Genomic DNA, 21,161 nt, shown 5'->3' on the forward strand with positions numbered 1-21,161 from the left:
GTCCTCTCTGTCAGTCCTCTCTGTCTTGCTTACTTAGTGGATCTGATTGAATAGAGCCATAAATCAGTCAGAAGTGTCCTACAGAATATGCTTTTGGTTGTGCAGCCATTTCACTGAAGACAGTATTTTTATTATTATATATTAGTATTATATATTAGATATTAGTATTAGTGTTAGTATTGATATTAGTGTTAGTGTTAGTGGTAGCATTAGTGTTAGTGTTAGTATTGATATTAGTATTAGTGTTAGTGGTAGCATTAGTGTTAGTGTTAGTATTGATATTAGTGTTAGTGTTAGTGGTAGCATTAGTGTTAGTGTTAGTATTGATATTAGTGTTAGTGTTAGTGGTAGCATTAGTATTAATATTAGTATTAGTATTGATATTAGTGTTAGTATTAGTGTTAGTATCAGTGTTAGTGTTAGTAGTATTAATATTAGTGTTGGTACTAGTATTAGTGGTGGTATTAGTGTTAGTACTAGTGTTAGTGTTAGTAGTAGTATTAGTATTAGTATTAGTATTAGTATTAGTGTTAGTACCAGTATTAATGCCAGTGTTAGTATTAGTATCCGTGTAGTATTAGTATTGGTGTTAGTATTAGTAGTGTTAATATTCGTATTAGTATTAGTGTAGTATTAGTATTAGTATTAGTATTAGTATTAGGCATCAGAGTAGTAATGGCACGTTGTTTCTTGTTTTGTTTTGTCTTCAGGGTAAAGCCATCGGAGTTGCCATCGGCTGCATCTTAGGGATGTTCCCGCTACTCTTCTTCAAAGATGAGACGAAGAAGAAAGAGGCGGAAAGGGAGGGTAAAGATGGATCACTAACCCTCATCTCCACTGGCAGCAGCAGCAGCAATTGAGACAACTTGACAGAAAGACTTACCTTCTCGGGAAGAGAGAGAACTTATCATTGGACTACCGCTACTTCACAACCTAACTACTGCATAATGAATAACCTCTGTTTCCCAGACAGACAGACCTTCCTAGGTAAACTAGATTACTAACACTACAGTGTAGGAAGCATGACTACTGATGTCACTTGTTGATGTCAATGTCTTAAATAGTTCCTCCTGCAACATTCAAAAGCAGTATGAAGAAAAACAACAATGATAAATACAAGTGGACCACTCTTCCAACCATGTTTTCTGCTGCTTCTTTGTTTTTTTGTTTTGTTTTTTGAGTTGGTGCAACTTTTATTTTTTGAGTTTGGTGTAACTTGGTCCTAATCAGTTAGAGGTGACCAGGATGGATTCCCGGTGGACTACACTCAGATCAGTTCAATTGAACTTCAATATCTCTCAAGGGGGATATTCCTGCAACATCTGGTGTAAGTAATCAACATGCTGTGGGCTGTTGTCTTGTTAGATTAAATGACCGTGTGAGAAGAGGACAAGGCCAGCTGCTATAGCGAGATAACACATTTACAGAAACTATTCCGTCTTCAGTTGGTATAGTGAGGCTGGAACTTTCCAACTGGATTTCATTGGGGCGGCAGGTAGCCTAGTGGTTAGAGCGTTGGACTAATAAATGAAAGGTTGCTAGATCGAATCCCCCGAGCTGACAAGGTAAAAATCTGTTGTTCTGCCCCTGAACAAAGCAGTTAACCCGCTGTTCCTAGGCTGTCATTGAAAATAAGAATTTGTTCTTAACTGCCTTGCCTAGTAAAATAAATAAAATTCCACCTTACTTTCCACTAGCGCTGCACGACAGGGCTGAAATATGACACGGTTCTTATAGCCGCTTCCTCTAACGCTGACTTCAAGTTACCCACAAATCATTCTGTGGTATTTTGTATTTGAAAGTATCCATCCTTTTGTTTTCAAGGATTTGGTCTTTGAGTTTGATATGAGGAATTTAAGTAACTCTAAGGATCCTGTGTAACTTGGGAGAGATTCATATTAGTTGTCACTTTTAGATGCTTGGGACAGTGTACCCCCCAGAGACCCAGGCTTCACTCAGTCAATGAGACCAGATTTGTAAGGGTGGGCCCATGATACTAGGGTTGTATGGATACCAGGGGTCAGGGGTGTCACTCATTCCATGGCCCAGTGTCAGCTGGTTTGTAAGACCAATTAAGATCTAGACAACCAGGTGAGGGGAGTTCCTAACTAACCTATTAAGACCTAGACAACCAGGTGAGGGGAGTTCCTAACTAACCAATTAAGACCTAGACAACCAGGTGAGGGGAGTTCCTAACTAACCAATTAAGACCTAGACAACCAGGTGAGGGGAGTTCCTAACTAACCTATTAAGACCTAGACAACCAGGTGAGGGGAGTTCCTAACTAACCAATTAAGACCTAGACAACCAGGTGAGGGGAGTTCCTAACTAACCAATTAAGACCTAGACAACCAGGTGAGGGGAGTTCCTAACTAACCTATTAAGACCTAGACAACCAGGTGAGGGGAGTTCCTAACTAACCTATTAAGACCTAGACAACCAGGTGAGAAGGGGAGTTCCTAACTAACCTATTAAGACCTAGACAACCAGGTGAGGGGAGTTCCTAACTAACCTATTAAGACCTAGACAACCAGGTGAGGGGAGTTCCTAACCAATGAAGACCTAGACAACCAGGTGAGGAGGGGAGTTCCTAACTAATCAATTAAGACCTAGACAACCAGGTGAGGGGAGTTCCTAACTAATCAATTAAGACCTAGACAACCAGGTGAGGGGAGTTCCTAACTAACCTATTAAGACCTAGACAACCAGGTGAGGGGAGTTCCTAACTAACCTATTAAGACCTAGACAACCAGGTGAGGGGAGTTCCTAACCAATGAAGACCTAGACAACCAGGTGAGGAGGGGAGTTCCTAACTAATCAATTAAGACCTAGACAACCAGGTGAGGGGAGTTCCTAACTAACCTATTAAGACCTAGACAACCAGGTGAGGGGAGTTCCTAACTAACCTATTAAGACCTAGACAACCAGGTGAGGGGAGTTCCTAACCAATGAAGACCTAGACAACCAGGTGAGGAGGGGAGTTCCTAACTAACCAATTAAGACCTAGACAACCAGGTGAGGGGAGTTCCTAACCAATTAAGACAGAGACAACCAGGTGAGGGGAGTTCCTAACTAACCAATTAAGACCTAGACAACCAGGTGAGGGGAGTTCCTAACCAATTAAGTTCTAGACAACCAGGTGAGGGGAGTTCCTAACTAACCAATTAAGACCTAGACAACCAGGTGAGGGGAGTTCCTAACCAATTAAGATCTAGACAACCAGGTGAGGGGAGTTCCTAACTAACCAATTAAGACAGAGACAACCAGGTGAGGGGAGTTCCTAACCAATTAAGACCAAGACAACCAGGTGAGGGGAGTTCCTAACCAATTAAGACCTAGACAACCAGGTGAGGGGAGTTCCTAACTAACCTATTAAGACAGAGACAACCAGGTGAGGGGAGTTCCTAACTAACCAATTAAGATCTAGACAACCAGGTGAGGGGAGTTCCTAACCAATTAAGACCAAGACAACCAGGTGAGGGGAGTTCCTAACTAACCTATTAAGACAGAGACAACCAGGTGAGGGGAGTTCCTAACTAACCAATTAAGACCTAGACAACCAGGTGAGGGGAGTTCCTAACTAACCTATTAAGACAGAGACAACCAGGTGAGGGGAGTTCCTAACCAATTAAGACCAAGACAACCAGGTGAGGGGAGCTCCTAACCAATTAAGACCGAGACAACCAGGTGAGGGGAGTTCCTAACTAACCAATTAAGACCTAGACAACCAGGTGAGGGGAGTTCCTAACCAATTAAGATCTAGACAACCAGGTGAGGGGAGTTCCTAACTAACCAATTAAGACAGAGACAACCAGGTGAGGGGAGTTCCTAACCAATTAAGACCAAGACAATCAGGTGAGGGGAGTTCCTAACCAATTAAGACCTAGACAACCAGGTGAGGGGAGTTCCTAACTAACCTATTAAGACAGAGACAACCAGGTGAGGGGAGTTCCTAACCAATTAAGACCAAGACAACCAGGTGAGGGGAGTTCCTAACTAACCTATTAAGACAGAGACAACCAGGTGAGGGGAGTTCCTAACTAACCAATTAAGACCTAGACAACCAGGTGAGGGGAGTTCCTAACTAACCTATTAAGACAGAGACAACCAGGTGAGGGGAGTTCCTAACCAATTAAGACCAAGACAACCAGGTGAGGGGAGCTCCTAACCAATTAAGACCGAGACAACCAGGTGAGGGGAGTTCCTAACTAACCAATTAAGACCTAGACAACCAGGTGAGGGGAGTTCCTAACTAACCAATGAAGACCTAGACAACCAGGTGAGGGGAGTTCCTAACCAATGAAGACCTAGACAACCAGGTGAGGGGAGTTCCTAACCAATGAAGACCTAGACAACCAGGTGAGGGGAGTTCCTAACCAATGAAGACCTAGACAACCAGGTGAGGAGGGGAGTTCCTAACTAATGAAGACCTAGACAACCAGGTGAGGAGGGGAGTTCCTAACTAATGAAGACCTAGACAACCAGGTGAGGAGGGGAGTTCCTAACTAATGAAGACCTAGACAACCAGGTGAGAAGGGGAGTTCCTAACTAATCAGTGACCTTACTCGATCAATCAAGAACAAACGAGGAGCAAAAACCCACAGACACTCGGCCCATAGACATAGAATGGAACGAGTCTGACACCTGTGGTATCAGTGGACAGCTGTATTTTTATTGAGCGCTGGGCACATAATCCTACCACCAGAGGGCGTTGTGGAGCCAACTCACCCAAGCATGACTATCTGTGTGCATTATCCACATGGCTTGGCCATTGGCTGTGGAAACTCTCGTCTTAACATGCATACGCCTGTAATCTAGTCTCTTATCTGGATATTGAGCAGTATATAGAAAGCAAGCCTACTCACAGCCTCTAGAACTCTGTTGATATCATATACACCAGGCTTCCCCATCTAGAACTCTGTTGATATCATATACACCAGGCTTCCCCATCTAGAACTCTGTTGATATCATATACACCAGGCTTCCCCATCTAGAACTCTGTTGATGTCATATACACCAGGCTTCCCCATCTAGAACTCTGTTGATGTCATATACACCAAGCTTCCCCATCTAGAACTCTGTTGATGTCATATACACCAGGCTTCCCCATCTAGAACTCTGTTGATATCATATACACCAGGCTTCCCCATCTAGAACTCTGTTGATGTCATATACACCAGGCTTCCCCATCTAGAACTCTGTTGATATCTTATACACCAGGCTTCCCCATCTAGAACTCTGTTGATATCTTATACACCAGGCTTCCCCATCTAGAACTCTGTTGATATCATATACACCAGGCTTCCCCATCTAGAACTCTGTTGATATCATATACACCAGGCTTCCCCATCTAGAACTCTGTTGATATCCTATACACCAGGCTTCCCCATCTAGAACTCTGTTGATATCATATACACCAGGCTTCCCCATCTAGAACTCTGTTGATGTCATAGACACCAGGCTTCCCCATCTAGAACTCTGTTGATATCATATACACCAGGCTTCCCCATCTAGAACTTTTGATATCATATACACCAGGCTTCCCCATCTAGAACTCTGTTGATGTCATATACACCAGGCTTCCCCATCTAGAACTCTGTTGATGTCATATACACCAGGCTTCCCCATCTAGAACTCTGTTGATATCATATACACCAGGCTTCCCCATCTAGAACTCTGTTGATATCATATACACCAGGCTTCCCCATCTAGAACTCTGTTGATATCATATACACCAGGCTTCCCCATCTAGAACTCTGTTGATGTCATATACACCAGGCTTCCCCATCTAGAACTCTGTTGATGTCATATACACCAGGCTTCCCCATCTAGAACTCTGTTGATATCATATACACCAGGCTTCCCCATCTAGAACTCTGTTGATGTCATATACACCAGGCTTCCCCATCTAGAACTCTGTTGAGTAGCAGTACAGTCCCAGTAACCTCCACTAACAGTACAGTCCCAGTAACCTCCACTAACAGGACAGTCCCAGTAACCTCCACTAACAGTACAGTCCCAGTAACCTCCACTAACAGTACAGTCCCAGTAACCTCCACTAACAGTACAGTCCCAGTAACCTCCACTAACAGTACAGTCCCAGTAACCTCCACTAACAGTAGAGTCCCAGTAACCTCCACTAACAGTACAGTCCCATTATTCTCTACTAGCAGTACAGTCCCAGTAACCTCCACTAGCAGTACAGTCCCAGTAACCTCCACTAGTAGTACAGTCCCAGTAACCTCCACTAGCAGTACAGTCCCAGTATCTCCACTAACAGTACAGTCCCAGTAACCTCCACTAACAGTACAGTCCCAGTAACCTCCACTAACAGTACAGTCCCAGTAACCTCCACTAACGGTACAGTCCCAGTAACCTCCACTAACAGTAGAGTCCCAGTAACCTCCACTAACAGTACAGTCCCAGTAACCTCCACTAACAGTACAGTCCCATTATTCTCTACTAGCAGTACAGTCCCAGTAACCTCCACTAACAGTACAGTCCCAGTAACCTCCACTAACAGTAGAGTCCCAGTAACCTCCACTAACAGTACAGTCCCAGTAACCTCCACTAACAGTACAGTCCTATTATTCTCTACTAGCAGTACAGTCCCAGTAACCTCCACTAGCAGTACAGTCCCAGTAACCTCCACTAGTAGTACAGTCCCAGTAACCTCCACTAGCAGTACAGTCCCAGTATCTCCACTAACAGTACAGTCCCAGTAACCTCCACTAGCAGTACAGTAACCTCCACTAACAGTACAGTCCCAGTAACCTCCACTAACAGTACAGTCCCAGTAACCTCCACTAGCAGTACAGTAACCTCCACTAGCAGTACAGTCCCAGTAACCTCCACTAACAGTACAGTCCCAGTAACCTCCACTAGCAGTACAGTCCCAGTAACCTCCACTAACAGTACAGTCCCAGTATCTCCACTAACAGTACAGTCCCAGTAACCTCCACTAGCAGTACAGTAACCTCCACTAACAGTACAGTCCCAGTAACCTCCACTAACAGTACAGTCCCAGTAACCTCCACTAACAGTACAGTAACCTCCACTAGCAGTACAGTCCCAGTAACCTCCACTAACAGTACAGTCCCAGTAACCTCCACTAACAGTACAGTCCCAGTAACCTCCACTAACAGTACAGTCCCAGTAACCTCCACTAACAGTACAGTCCCAGTAACCTCCACTAACAGTACAGTCCCAGTAACCTCCACTAACAGTACAGTCCCAGTAACCTCCACTAACAGTACAGTCCCAGTAACCTCCGCTAACAGTACAGTCCCAGTAACCTCCACTAGCAGTACAGTAACCTCCACTAACAGTACAGTCCCAGTAACCTCCACTAACAGTACAGTCCCAGTAACCTCCACTAACAGTACAGTCCCAGTAACCTCCACTAACAGTACAGTCCCAGTAACCTCCACTAGCAGTACAGTCCCAGTAACCTCCACTAACAGTACAGTCCCAGTAACCTCCACTAACAGTACAGTCCCAGTAACCTCCACTAGCAGTACAGTCCCAGTAACCTCCACTAACAGTACAGTCCCAGTAACCTCCACTAACAGTACAGTCCCAGTAACCTCCACTAACAGTACAGTCCCAGTAACCTCCACTAGCAGTACAGTCCCAGTAACCTCCACTAGCAGTACAGTCCCAGTAACCTCATCATCTGCCTGCCTTTGTATCTATGGATTTGTCCCAAATGGCACCCTTTTCCCAAAATAGTGCACTACTTTTTCCCAGAGCCTTATGGTGATTCATTTTGATGCCTCATTCATTCACACTGAGGTGCCCTTATCGTCTCTCTGTTGCACTCTCTCTCTCTCTCTCTCTCTCTCTCTCTCTCTCTCTCTCTCTCTCTCTCTCTCTCTCTCTCTCTCTCTCTCTCTGTCTCTCTGTCTCTCTCTCTCTCTCTCTCTCTCTCTGTCTCTCTGTCTCTCTCTCTCTCTGTCTCTCTGTCTCTATCTCCCTGTTTCTCTCTCTACGTGTTTCTCTCTCTCTGTGTTTCTCTCTCTCTGTCTCTCTCTCTGTTTCGCTCTCTTTCTCTCTCTGTTTCCCTAACTCTTTTTCGCTCTCTCTCTAACAGCCTCCTTCAGTGATTATTAAAGCAGTTGTATTCTGAGACAGACGGTATACTACCTTTGGGAACAGATTGTTTTAGAGGTACTGTGTGAGATGAGAGAGGGAGGGAGAGAGAAAGGGGAGAGAGAGAGAGAGAGAGAGAGAGAGAGAGGGAGATGAGAGAGGGAGAAAGAGAGAGGGGGAGAGAAAGAGAGCGGAAAAGAGACAGAGACCATTAGAAGGCCCATAATTTAGCCACAGAGGATCAATAGCTTTTTTTTTTAAATAGCCTAGCTGTGGATTGTAGCTCAATAACAAGAGGTAGCTTACAGTCAGGAACGCGCGGCAAATCTGTCAGTGGGAAAAACAGCATGCAGACAAAAACCTTTTGCAATATTTCAAATACAATGGAATACGATGTGGCTCCTGCTGAAAACACTCTGCTGAAAACACTCTGCTCCTGCTGAAAACACTCTGCTCCTGGTGAAAACACTCTGCTCCTGCTGAAAACACTCTGCTCCTGCTGAAAACACTCTGCTCCTGCTGAAAACACTCTGCTCCTGCTGAAAACACTCTGCTGAAAACACTCTGCTCCTGCTGAAAACACTCTGCTCCTGCTGAAAACACTCTGCTGAAAACACTCTGCTCCTGCTGAAAACACTCTGCTCCTGGTGAAAACACTCTGCTCCTGCTGAAAACACTCTGCTCCTGCTGAAAACACTCTGCTGAAAACACTCTGCTCCTGCTGAAAACACTCTGCTCCTGCTGAAGACACTCTGCTGAAAACACTCTGCTGAAAACACTCTGCTCCTGCTGAAAACACTCTGCTCCTGCTGAAGACACTCTGCTGAAAACACTCTGCTGAAAACACTCTGCTCCTGCTGGAAACACTCTGCTGAAAACACTCTGCTGAAAACACTCTGCTCCTGCTGAAGACACGCTGCTCCTGCTGAAAACACTCTACTCCTGCTGAAAACACTCTGCTCCTGCTGAAAACACTCTTCTCCTGCTGGAAACACTCTGCTCCTGCTGAAAACACTCTTCTCCTGCTGAAAACACTCTGCTGAAAACACTCTGCTCCTGCTGGAAACACTCTGCTCCTGGTGAAAACACTCTGCTCCTGCTGAAGACACTCTGCTGAAAACACTCTGCTCCTGCTGGAAACACTCTGCTCCTGGTGAAAACACTCTGCTCCTGCTGGAAACACTCTGCTCCTGCTGAAAACACTCTGCTGAAAACACTCTGCTCCTGCTGAAAACACTCTGCTCCTGCTGAAAACACTCTGCTGAAAACACTCTGCTCCTGCTGAAAACACTCTGCTCCTGCTGGAAACACTCTGCTCCTGCTGGAAACACTCTGCTCCTGCTGGAAACACTCTGCTCCTGAAAACACTCTGCTCCCACTCTGCTCCTGCTGAAAACACTCTGCTCCCACTCTGCTCCCGCTGAAAACACTCTGCTCCTGCTGGAAACACTCTGCTCCTGCTGAAAACACTCTGCTCCCACTCTGCTCCCGCTGAAAACACTCTGCTCCTGCTGAAAACACTCTGCTCCTGCTGAAAACACTCTGCTCCTGCTGGAAACACTCTGCTCCTGAAAACACTCTGCTCTTGCTGAAAACACTCTGCTCCTGCTGAAAACACTCTGCTGAAAACACTCTGCTCCTGAAAACACTCTGCTCTTGCTGAAAACACTCTGCTCCTGCTGAAAACACTCTGCCCCTGCTGAAAACACTCTGCTCCTGCTGGAAACACTCTGCTCCTGCTGAAAACACTCTGCTCCTGCTGAAAACACTCTGCTCCTGCTGAAAACACTCTGCTCCTGCTGAAGACACTTTGCTCCTGCTGAAGACACTCTGCTCCTGCTGAAAACACTCTGCTCCTGCTGAAAACACTCTGCTCCCGCTGAAGACACTCTGCTCCCGCTGAAGACACTCTGCTCCTGCTGGAAACACTCTGCTCCTGCTGAAAACACTCTGCTCCTGCTGAAGACACTCTGCTCCTGCTGAAGACACTCTGCTCCTGCTGAAAACACTCTGCTCCTGCTGAAAACACTCTGCTCCCGCTGAAGACACTCTGCTCCTGCTGAAGACACTCTGCTCCTGCTGGAAACACTCTGCTCCTGCTGGAAACACTCTGCTCCCGCTGAAGACACTCTGCTCCTGCTGAAGACACTCTGCTCCTGCTGAAAACACTCTGCTGAAAACACTCTGCTCCTGCTGGAAACACTCTGCTCCTGCTGGAAACACTCTGCTCCTGCTGAAAACACTCTGCTCCTGCTGAAAACACTATGCTCCTGCTGAAAACACTCTGCTCCTGCTGAAGACACTCTGCTCCTGCTGAAAACACTCTGCTCCTGCTGAAGACACTCTGCTGAAAACACTCTGCTCCTGCTGAAAACACTCTGCTCCTGCTGAAAACACTCTGCTCCTGCTGGAAACACTCTGCTCCTGCTGAAAACACTCTGCTCCTGCTGAAAACACTCTGCTCCTGCTGAAAACACTCTGCTCCTGCTGAAAACACTCTGCTCCTGCTGAAGACACTCTGCTGAAAACACTCTGCTCCTGCTGAAAACACTCTGCTCCTGCTGAAAACACTCTGCTCCTGCTGAAAACACTCTGCTCCTGCTGAAAACACTCTGCTCCTGCTGAAAACACGCTGCTGTAGGCTACCAACATATCACATCCACTTCCAAATATTGTTTTACAAAAGAGAGAGAGAGAAGCTTTTGGCACGGGCCCATCGACCATCACCAGCCAGTGAGCTGTGCATCATGGGGGATGAGTCAGTGAAACTGGAAGGCATTATTAGGACTATCATTTCCTCCTCATGTTGTAACCTACAACGTGTCTCCACACACCGAGGCCTGGGCTAGTGATGGATTCAAGACAAGGTGGTTTTTTATTGATCTCAGATTCTCAGTTTGTCCGTGTCGTAGTGGCCTGCCGTTTACATCATTTGATCTCAGATTCTCAGTTTGTCCGTGTCGTAGTGGCCTGCCGTTTACATCATTTGATCTCAGATTCTCAGTTTGTCAGTGTCGTAGTAGCCTGCCGTTTCCATCATTTGATCTCAGATTCTCAGTTTGTCCGTGTCGTAGTAGCCTGCCGTTTACATCATTTGATCTCAGATTCTCAGTTTGTCCGTGTCGTAGTAGCCTGCCGTTTCCATCATTTGTGCTGTATAAAAAATATATATTCTGGCAAAGTCTCCAGTCATGTAAATAGATGTAAAATGTAATGCGTTTATAAAAGGCCAACATTTCCCCCGGACCCTCGGCTACTTGTGTAAGTGCTACCTCAGAACTCCCCAGGACACCCCCCTCTCTAGCACTCACTTTCTTTGTTCTGGCGCCTCCCAATATACAAATTAAGCACTGGTCTGAAGATATTATTAAAAATAAATAAAAATAATGTTATTTATGTGATTTTGAAGGAAAACTGTTAAGCACAAAGATGTCATCAGGAAGGAAGCGTTGAGGTTCACCTAAACACAGGACTGATCATCAGGAAGGAAGCGTTGAGGTTCACCTAAACACAGGACTGATCATCAGGAAGGAAGCGTTGAGGTTCATCTAAACACAGGACTGATTATCAGGAAGGAAGCGTTGAGGTTCACCTAAACACAGGACTGATTATCAGGAAGGAAGCGTTGAGGTTCACCTAAACACAGGACTGATTATCAGGAAGGAAGCGTTGAGGTTCACCTAAACACAGGACTGATTATCAGGAAGGAAGCGTTGAGGTTCACCTAAACACAGGACTGATTATCAGGAAGGAAGCGTTGAGGTTCACCTAAACACAGGACTGATCATCAGGAAGGAAGCGTTGAGGTTCACCTAAACACAGGACTGATCATCAGGAAGGAAGCGTTGAGGTTCACCTAAACACAGGACTGATTATCAGGAAGGAAGCGTTGAGGTTCACCTAAACACAGGCCTGATTATCAGGAAGGAAGCGTTGAGGTTCACCTAAACACAGGACTGATTATCAGGAAGGAAGCGTTGAGGTTCACCTAAACACAGGACTGATTATCAGGAAGGAAGCGTTGAGGTTCACCTAAACACAGGCCTGATTATCAGGAAGGAAGCGTTGAGGTTCACCTAAACACAGGACTGATCATCAGGAAGGAATCGTTGAGGTTCATCTAAACACAGGACTGATTATCAGGAAGGAAGCGTTGAGGTTCACCTAAACACAGGACTGATCATCAGGAAGGAAGCGTTGAGGTTCACCTAAACACAGGACTGATTATCAGGAAGGAAGCGTTGAGGTTCATCTAAACACAGGACTGATTATCAGGAAGGAAGCGTTGAGGTTCACCTAAACACAGGACTGATCGTCAGGAAGGAAGCGTTGAGGTTCACCTAAACACAGGACTGATTATCAGGAAGGAAGCGTTGAGGTTCACCTAAACACAGGACTGATTATCAGGAAGGAAGCGTTGAGGTTCACCTAAACACAGGACTGATTATCAGGAAGGAAGCGTTGAGGTTCACCTAAACACAGGACTGATTATCAGGAAGGAAGCGTTGAGGTTCACCTAAACACAGGACTGATCATCAGGAAGGAAGCGTTGAGGTTCACCTAAACACAGGACTGATTATCAGGAAGGAAGCGTTGAGGTTCATCTAAACACAGGACTGATTATCAGGAAGGAAGCGTTGAGGTTCACCTAAACACAGGACTGATTATCAGGAAGGAAGCGTTGAGGTTCACCTAAACACAGGCCTGATCATCAGGAAGGAAGCGTTGAGGTTCACCTAAACACAGGACTGATTATCAGGAAGGAAGCGTTGAGGTTCACCTAAACACAGGACTGATCATCAGGAAGGAAGCGTTGAGGTTCACCTAAACACAGGCCTGATCATCAGGAAGGAAGCGTTGAGGTTCACCTAAACACAGGACTGATCATCAGGAAGGAAGCGTTGAGGTTCACCTAAACACAGGCCTGATCATCAGGAAGGAAGCGTTGAGGTTCACCTAAACACAGGACTGATCATCAGGAAGGAAGCGTTGAGGTTCACCTAAACACAGGACTGATTATCAGGAAGGAAGCGTTGAGGTTCACCTAAACACAGGACTGATCATCAGGAAGGAAGCGTTGAGGTTCACCTAAACACAGGACTGGTCATCAGGAAGGAAGCGTTGAGGTTCACCTAAACACAGGACTGATTATCAGGAAGGAAGCGTTGAGGTTCACCTAAACACAGGACTGATTATCAGGAAGGAAGCGTTGAGGTTCACCTAAACACAGGACTGATCATCAGGAAGGAAGCGTTGAGGTTCACCTAAACACAGGACTGATTATCAGGAAGGAAGCGTTGAGGTTCACCTAAACACAGGACTGATTATCAGGAAGGAAGCGTTGAGGTTCACCTAAACACAGGACTGATTATCAGGAAGGAAGCGTTGAGGTTCACCTAAACACAGGACTGGTCATCAGGAAGGAAGCGTTGAGGTTCACCTAAACACAGGACTGATCATCAGGAAGGAAGCGTTGAGGTTCACCTAAACACAGGACTGATCATCAGGAAGGAAGCGTTGAGGTTCATCTAAACACAGGACTGATCATCAGGAAGGAAGCGTTGAGGTTCACCTAAACACAGGACTGGTCATCAGGAAGGAAGCATTGAGGTTCACCTAAACACAGGACTGATTATCAGGAAGGAAGCGTTGAGGTTCACCTAAACACAGGACTGATTATCAGGAAGGAAGCGTTGAGGTTCACCTAAACACAGGACTGATCATCAGGAAGGAAGCGTTGAGGTTCACCTAAACACAGGACTGATTATCAGGAAGGAAGCGTTGAGGTTCACCTAAACACAGGACTGATTATCAGGAAGGAAGCGTTGAGGTTCACCTAAACACAGGACTGATCATCAGGAAGGAAGCGTTGAGGTTCACCTAAACACAGGACTGATTATCAGGAAGGAAGCGTTGAGGTTCATCTAAACACAGGACTGATCATCAGGAAGGAAGCGTTGAGGTTCATCTAAACACAGGACTGATCATCAGGAAGGAAGCGTTGAGGTTCACCTAAACACAGGACTGGTCATCAGGAAGGAAGCGTTGAGGTTCACCTAAACACAGTTCTGATTATCAGGAAGGAAGCGTTGAGGTTCACCTAAACACAGGACTGATCATCAGGAAGGAAGCGTTGAGGTTCACCTAAACACAGGACTGATTATCAGGAAGGAAGCGTTGAGGTTCACCTAAACACAGGACTGATTATCAGGAAGGAAGCGTTGAGGTTCATCTAAACACAGGACTGATTATCAGGAAGGAAGCGTTGAGGTTCACCTAAACACAGGACTGATCATCAGGAAGGAAGCGTTGAGGTTCATCTAAACACAGGACTGATCATCAGGAAGGAAGCGTTGAGGTTCACCTAAACACAGGACTGATTATCAGGAAGGAAGCGTTGAGGTTCACCTAAACACAGGACTGATCATCAGGAAGGAAGCGTTGAGGTTCACCTAAACACAGGACTGATTATCAGGAAGGAAGCGTTGAGGTTCACCTAAACACAGGACTGATCATCAGGAAGGAAGCGTTGAGGTTCACCTAAACACAGGACTGATCATCAGGAAGGAAGCGTTGAGGTTCACCTAAACACAGGACTGATCATCAGGAAGGAAGCGTTGAGGTTCACCTAAACACAGGACTGATCATCAGGAAGGAAGCGTTGAGGTTCACCTAAACACAGGACTGATCATCAGGAAGGAAGCGTTGAGGTTCATCTAAACACAGGACTGATCATCAGGAAGGAAGCGTTGAGGTTCACCTAAACACAGGACTGATCATCAGGAAGGAAGCGTTGAGGTTCACCTAAACACAGGACTGATCATCAGGAAGGAAGCGTTGAGGTTCACCTAAACACAGGACTGATTATCAGGAAGGAAGCGTTGAGGTTCACCTAAACACAGGACTGATTATCAGGAAGGAAGCGTTGAGGTTCACCTAAACACAGGACTGATCATCGTTGTAGTTTCTGTAGAAGAAAACAAACTCAGTTGTTGTAACACTATGATGTAGAACTGAGCATTAAAATGTTTGGGTTTTTTAAATTACATTTTATATTGGCATGATTTGGATTTATTTTATACAGATGTTATAATTATTTTCGATCCTACATAGCGATTGAAGGGTCTGTGTTAAGTAGGAAAAAGGTATTCAGTAATGATGTATTTTGTTACGTTTTGAGGCAGATTGGCGCTGAAATGCTGAATATATCCTGTTGCATGTGGTGTAGAATGAAGAAGCTGTACGTGTCACACGGTCACAAACAACGTCCTCCATTTTGGATGTTCAGAATAGGGAAAAACACCTGCTCCCATCATTCCAATGGAAATGCTCTGTTAATGCTGATAAATGCTCTGTTTTGTTTTTTTGGGGCATAACTCGATAAGGCCGTAGCTGCATGCTAATCATGAAACTAATTCATCGTTTTAGTTGTTAGGCTGAGTGAAATGTTGGACTTTTAGGTATCTCTGTAAATACAACAGTAGAGCACATAACAATAGGTTTATTTGGGGGGGGGGGGGGGGGGATTAATTTGTTTCATTATTTAGTAGCAATAAACATCTTCAAGCTCCCTATTTGGTGTAACAACATGACCATGCCTCTGTATTGTAAACTTAATCCCAATGTGTCTGGTTTTACTTAATCCCAATGTGTCTGGTTTTACTTAATCCCAATGTGTCTGGTTTTACTTAATCCCAATGTGTCTGGTTTTACTTAATCCCAATGTGTCTGGTTTTACTTAATCCCAATGTGTCTGGTTTTACTTAATCCCAATGTGTCTGGCTTTACTTAATCCCAATGTGTCTGGCTTTACTTAATCCCAATGTGTCTGGTTTTACTTAATCCCAATGTGTCTGGTTTTACTTAATCCCAATGTGTCTGGTTTTACTTAATCCCAATGTGTCTGGTTTTACTTAATCCCAATGTGTCTGGTTTTACTTAATCCCAATGTGTCTGGTTTTACTTAATCCCAATGTGTCTGGTTTTACTTAATCCCAATGTGTCTGGTTTTACTTAATCCCAATGTGTCTGGTTTTACTTAATCCCAATGTGTCTGGTTTTACTTAATCCCAATGTGTCTGGTTTTACTTAATCACAATGTGTCTGGTTTTACTTAATCCCAATGTGTCTGGTTTTACTTAATCCCAATGTGTCTGGTTTTACTTAATCCCAATGTGTCTGTTTTACTTAATCCCAATGTGTCTGGTTTTACTTAATCCCAATGTGTCTGGTTTTACTTAATCCCAATGTGTCTGGTTTTACTTAATCCCAATATGTCTGGTTTTACTTAATCCCAATGTGTCTGGTTTTACTTAATCCCAATGTGTCTGGTTTTACTTAATCCCAAAGTGTCTGGTTTTATTTAATCCCAATGTGTCTGGTTTTACTTAATCCCAATGTGTCTGGTTTTACTTAATCCCAATGTGTCTGGTTTTACTTAATCCCAATGTGTCTGGTTTTACTTAATCCCAATGTGTCTGGTTTTACTTAATCCCAATGTGTCTGGTTTTAATGTTCTAGGTTGTGCTTCATAACAGAAACACTGTTATCCTTCTTTGTGTGGAACGTGCTGGTTGACAACACTCAATGTTGCATTTCTACAAACAAATCTCCAAAACAGATTATTATTTGTTATTTTTTGTTGTTGTTGTACTTTTATGAACTTCACTAGATTTACCGTAAAAACCATTATCCACGTTATGTTTGGGAGAAACACTCCAACACAGAACACTACACAGGTCCCAGATCTGTTTTGTGCTTTAGCCATAATGGCACGCCATATGGATAGTCAGAGGAGTAGGCTAAAGGACATACAGATTTGGGACCAGGCTATAAACAAACACATCGACTGCGTTCCAGATGGCATCCTATTCCTTATTTAGTACACTCCTTCAGAGACCTCTGGGCCACGGTCAAAGGTTAGTAGCCTTGTACGAGCCGGAACGACTCATAGGATCAGGAGTCTATCTCCTGTTTCTGTAGTGAGACAGCTTGATGTACCAGGACACCCCCTGGACAGGACACTAGTCTATCTCCTGTTTCTGTAGTGAGACAGCTTGATGTACCAGGACACCCTCTGGACAGGACACTAGTCTATCTCCTGTTACTGTATAGCATGAGGCAGCTTGATGTACCAGTACACCCCCTGGACAGGACACTAGTCTATCTCCTGTTACTGTAGTGAGGCAGCTTGATGTACCAGGACACCCCCTGGACAGGACACTAGTCTATCTCCTGTTTCTGTAGTGAGACAGCTTGATGTACCAGTACACCCTCTGGACAGGACACTAATCTATCTCCTGTTTCTGTAGTGAGGCAGCTTGATGTACCAGTACACCCCCTGGACAGGACACTAGTCTATCTCCTGTTTCTGTAGTGAGGCAGCTTGATGTACCAGGACACCCCCTGGACAGGACACTAGTCCATCTCCTGTTTCTGTAGTGAGACAGCTTGATGTACCAGTACACTTCCTGGACAGGACACTAGTCTATCTCCAGTTACTGTAGTGAGACAGCTTGATGTACCAGTACACCCCCTGGACAGGACACTAGTCTATCTCCTGTTACTGTAGTGAGGCAGCTTGATGTACCAGTACACCCCCTGGACAGGACACTAGTCTATCTCCTGTTTCTGTAGTGAGGCAGCTTGATGTACCAGGACACCCCCTGGACAGGACACTAGTCTATCTCCTGTTTCTGTAGTGAGGCAGCTTGATGTACCAGGACACTTCCTGGACAGGACACTAGTCTATCTCCAGTTACTGTAGTGAGACAGCTTGATGTACCAGTACATCCCCTCAGCCAGGACTCAGCCAAGACTCAGCCAGGACTCAGCCAAGACTCAGCCAAGACTCAGCCAAGACTCAGCCAGGACTCAGACAGGACTCAGACAGGACTCAGGAGAAGTAAACAAGAGCTGGTGTCGCCTGTCTGCTGCCTGGTGAGGGGTTGTCCTGTCATAGTGATGGACGATGTGGTCTCTCTCTCTCTATATATATATACACTGCTCAAAAAAATAAAGGGAACACTTAAACAACACAATGTAACTCCAAGTTAATCACACTTCTGTGAAATCAAACTGTCCACTTAGGAAGCAACACTGATTGACAATAAATTTCACATGCTGTTGTGCAAATGGAATAGACAAAAGGTGGAAATTATAGGCAATTAGCAAGACACCCCCAATAATGGAGGGATTCTGCAGGTGGTGACCACAGACCACTTCTCAGTTCCTATGCTTCCTGGCTGATGTTTTGGTCACTTTCTCAGTGGTAGCATGAGACGATTTCACAGAAGTGAGACGATTTCACAGAAGTGTGATTGACTTGGAGTTACATTGTGTTGTTTAAGTGTTCACTTTATTTTTTTGAGCAGTGTATATATATATATATACCCCCCCCCCTCTCTCGCTCTCTCTATACCCTCTCTCTCTATATATATATATATATTTATACACTGCTCCAAAACCGCCATAAAAAAAGCCAGACTAGGGTTTGCAACCTGCACATGGGGACAAAGGTCATACTTTTTGGAGAAATGTCCTCTCGTCTGATGAATCAAAAATAGAACTGTTTGGCCATAATGACCATCTTTATGTTTGGAGGAAAAAGGGGGAGGCTTGAAAGCCGAAGAACACCATCCCAACCGTGAAGCACGGGGGTGGCAGCATCATGTTGTGGGGGTGCTTTGCTTTTGGAAAATTATGTGGATATATTGAAGCAACATCTCAAGATCAGTCAGGAAGATAAAGCTTGGTCGCAAATGGGTCTTCCAAATGGACAATGACCCCAAGCATACTTCCAAAGTTGTGGCAAAATGGCTTAAGGACAACAAAGTCAGCATATTGGACTGGCCATCACAAAGCCCTGACCTCAATCCTATAGAGAATGTGTGGGCAGAACTGAAAAAGCTTGTGCGAGCAAGAAGGCCTACAAACCTGACTCAGTTACATCAGCTCTGTCAGGAGGAATGGGCCAAAATTCACCCAACGTATTGTGGGAAGCTTGTGGAAGGCTACCCGAAACGTTTGACCCAAGTTAAACAATTTAAAGGCAATGCTACCAAACACCAATTGAGTGTATGTAAACTTCTGACCACCTGAGAATGTGATGAAAGAAATAAAAGCTGAAATAAATAATTCTCTCAAGTATTATTCTGACATTTCACATTCTTAAAATAAAGTGGTAATCCTAACTGGCCTAAGGCAGGGAATTTGTACACGGATTAAATGTCAGGAATTGTGAAAAACTGAGTTTAAATGTATTTGGCTAAGGTGTTTGTAAACTTCTGACGTCAACTGTATATATATATATATATAAATACTCTCTCTCTCTCTCCTCTCTCTCCTCTCTCTCTCTCTCTCTCTCTCTCTCTCTCTCTCTCTCTCTCTCTCTCTCTCCCTCCCTCTCTCCAGACAGTAAAACGCCTTTATGTGCCAGATGGATACATCTCTCTCAATCCAATGACATGGACTGATGTCTGTACCCAGTCTGTACCCAGTGGACTGTCAGCTTAAATTAGCCTGTGATGTCCACAGTGCTCCCTCATGACGACTACTCTGCATCAGAATCATTGACTGTGGCAGTCAAGCCACACACCTCTCTGAAGCTGGATACCTAAACCCTTCAGCTCCCTCTTACGTCTCCATCCATCCATCCATCTCTCTCTCTCTCTCTCTCTCTCTCTCTCTCTCTCTCTCTCTCTCTCTCTCTCTCTCTCTCTCTCTCTCTCTCTCTCTCTCTCTCTCTCTCTCTCTCTCTCTCTCTCTCTCTCTCTGTGTGTCTCTCTCTCTTTGTGTGTCTCTCTCTCTTTGTGTGTCTCTCTCTCTGTGTGTGTCTCTCTGTCTCTCTCTGTGTCTCTCTGTGTCTCTCTCTGTCTCTGTGTGTGTCTCTCTCTCTGTCTCTCTCTGTGTCTCTCTGTGTCTCTCTCTGTCTCTCTCTCTCTCTGTGTGTGTCTCTCTCTCTGTGTCTCTCTCTGTCTCTCTCTGTCTCTCTCTCTCTCTGTGTGTCTCTCTCTGTCTCTCTCTCTGTGTCTCTCTCTCTGTGTCTCTCTCTGTCTCTCTCTCTGTCTCTCTGTCTCTCTCTCTGTGTCTCTCTCTGTCTCTCTCTCTCTCTCTGTGTGTGTCTCTCTCTCTGTCTCTCTCTGTGTCTCTCTCTCTGTGTCTCTCTCTCTGTCTCTCTGTCTCTCTGTGTCTCTCTCTGTCTCTCTCTCTCTCTCTCTGTGTCTCTCTCTGTGTCTCTCTCTGTCTCTCTCTCTCTCCCTCTCTCTCTCTCTCTCTCTCTCTCTCTCTCAGTCTCTCTCTCTCCACCGCCCTTCAGCCCCTTGCTCGTTTTCATCCATCCATCTCTCTCTCTCTCTCTCTCCACCGCCCTTCAGCCCCTTGCTCGTCTTCATCCATCCATCCATCTCTCTCTCCCCCGCCCTTCAGCCCCTTGCTCTTACGCCGTCCTCTCTTCCTCCATTCCTCTCTCCGTCTATCCCCATCCCTCTCTAATGTCTCAACTTTGTGTGCGTAGCCTAGCCGTTGCACTGCGGGCTGCTATGACCAATAAGTGTGATAAAGGAAATCTGTTGTAATCCACACTTGCCCTTTATGGGAGAGTGAAAGCATTAACATTTGGAGAGGTTATCAGACAGATTGAGCCTGATCGTTTCCAGCACCCCCCTGCTGTGAGAGGAGACTGCCTGCACTGTGCAAGGTAATGACGTTAGATTGGAGGACACATTTCCTGTTCCATTTAACAGAGGAGAGTCAGATGGAACCAGTCTTACCTCTCTATGTGGTCTAAGAAGTCACATCCAGATTTAAAGGTGTTTTTTAGCAAATGGAGGGAAGAAAATATCTAATGTATTATAGCAACATCAGACTGAATTATGACTGTTACCTGTACTGTCATACATCAGGAAATACAGATTATAATAATTATGACTGTTTCCTGTACTGTCATACATCAGGAAATACAGATTATAATAATTATGACTGTTTCCTGTACTGTCATGCATCAGGAAATACAGATTATAATAATTATGACTGTTTCCTGTACTGTCATACATCAGGAAATACAGATTATA

General features: G+C 44.9%; 1 protein-coding gene across 7 annotated transcripts in view; it reads left to right on the forward strand.

Moving 5' to 3' along the window:
• Nucleotides 1-10,729, forward strand: part of LOC129856859 (transmembrane protein 65-like) — an 86,849-nt gene extending 76,120 nt beyond the window's left edge. Inside the window, exons 8-9 of one of the 7 annotated variants that reach the window (XR_008759824.1) lie at nucleotides 711-3,895; nucleotides 3,940-10,729. Coding sequence is in view for 1 of the 7 variants with exons in the window: in XM_055924591.1 (XP_055780566.1) it covers nucleotides 711-860 (150 nt within the window). In the remaining 6 variants the exon portion in view is untranslated. Of the gene's footprint in view, nucleotides 1-710 lie in introns of all 7 variants that reach the window. The other 6 variants (XR_008759826.1, XR_008759823.1, XR_008759827.1 and 3 more) reach the window with 6 other exon arrangements.
• The last annotated feature ends 10,432 nt before the right edge of the window (nucleotides 10,730-21,161 follow it).

This window comes from Salvelinus fontinalis, chromosome 6 (assembly GCF_029448725.1).
Source record: "Salvelinus fontinalis isolate EN_2023a chromosome 6, ASM2944872v1, whole genome shotgun sequence".
Lineage (NCBI taxonomy): Eukaryota > Metazoa > Chordata > Actinopteri > Salmoniformes > Salmonidae > Salvelinus > Salvelinus fontinalis.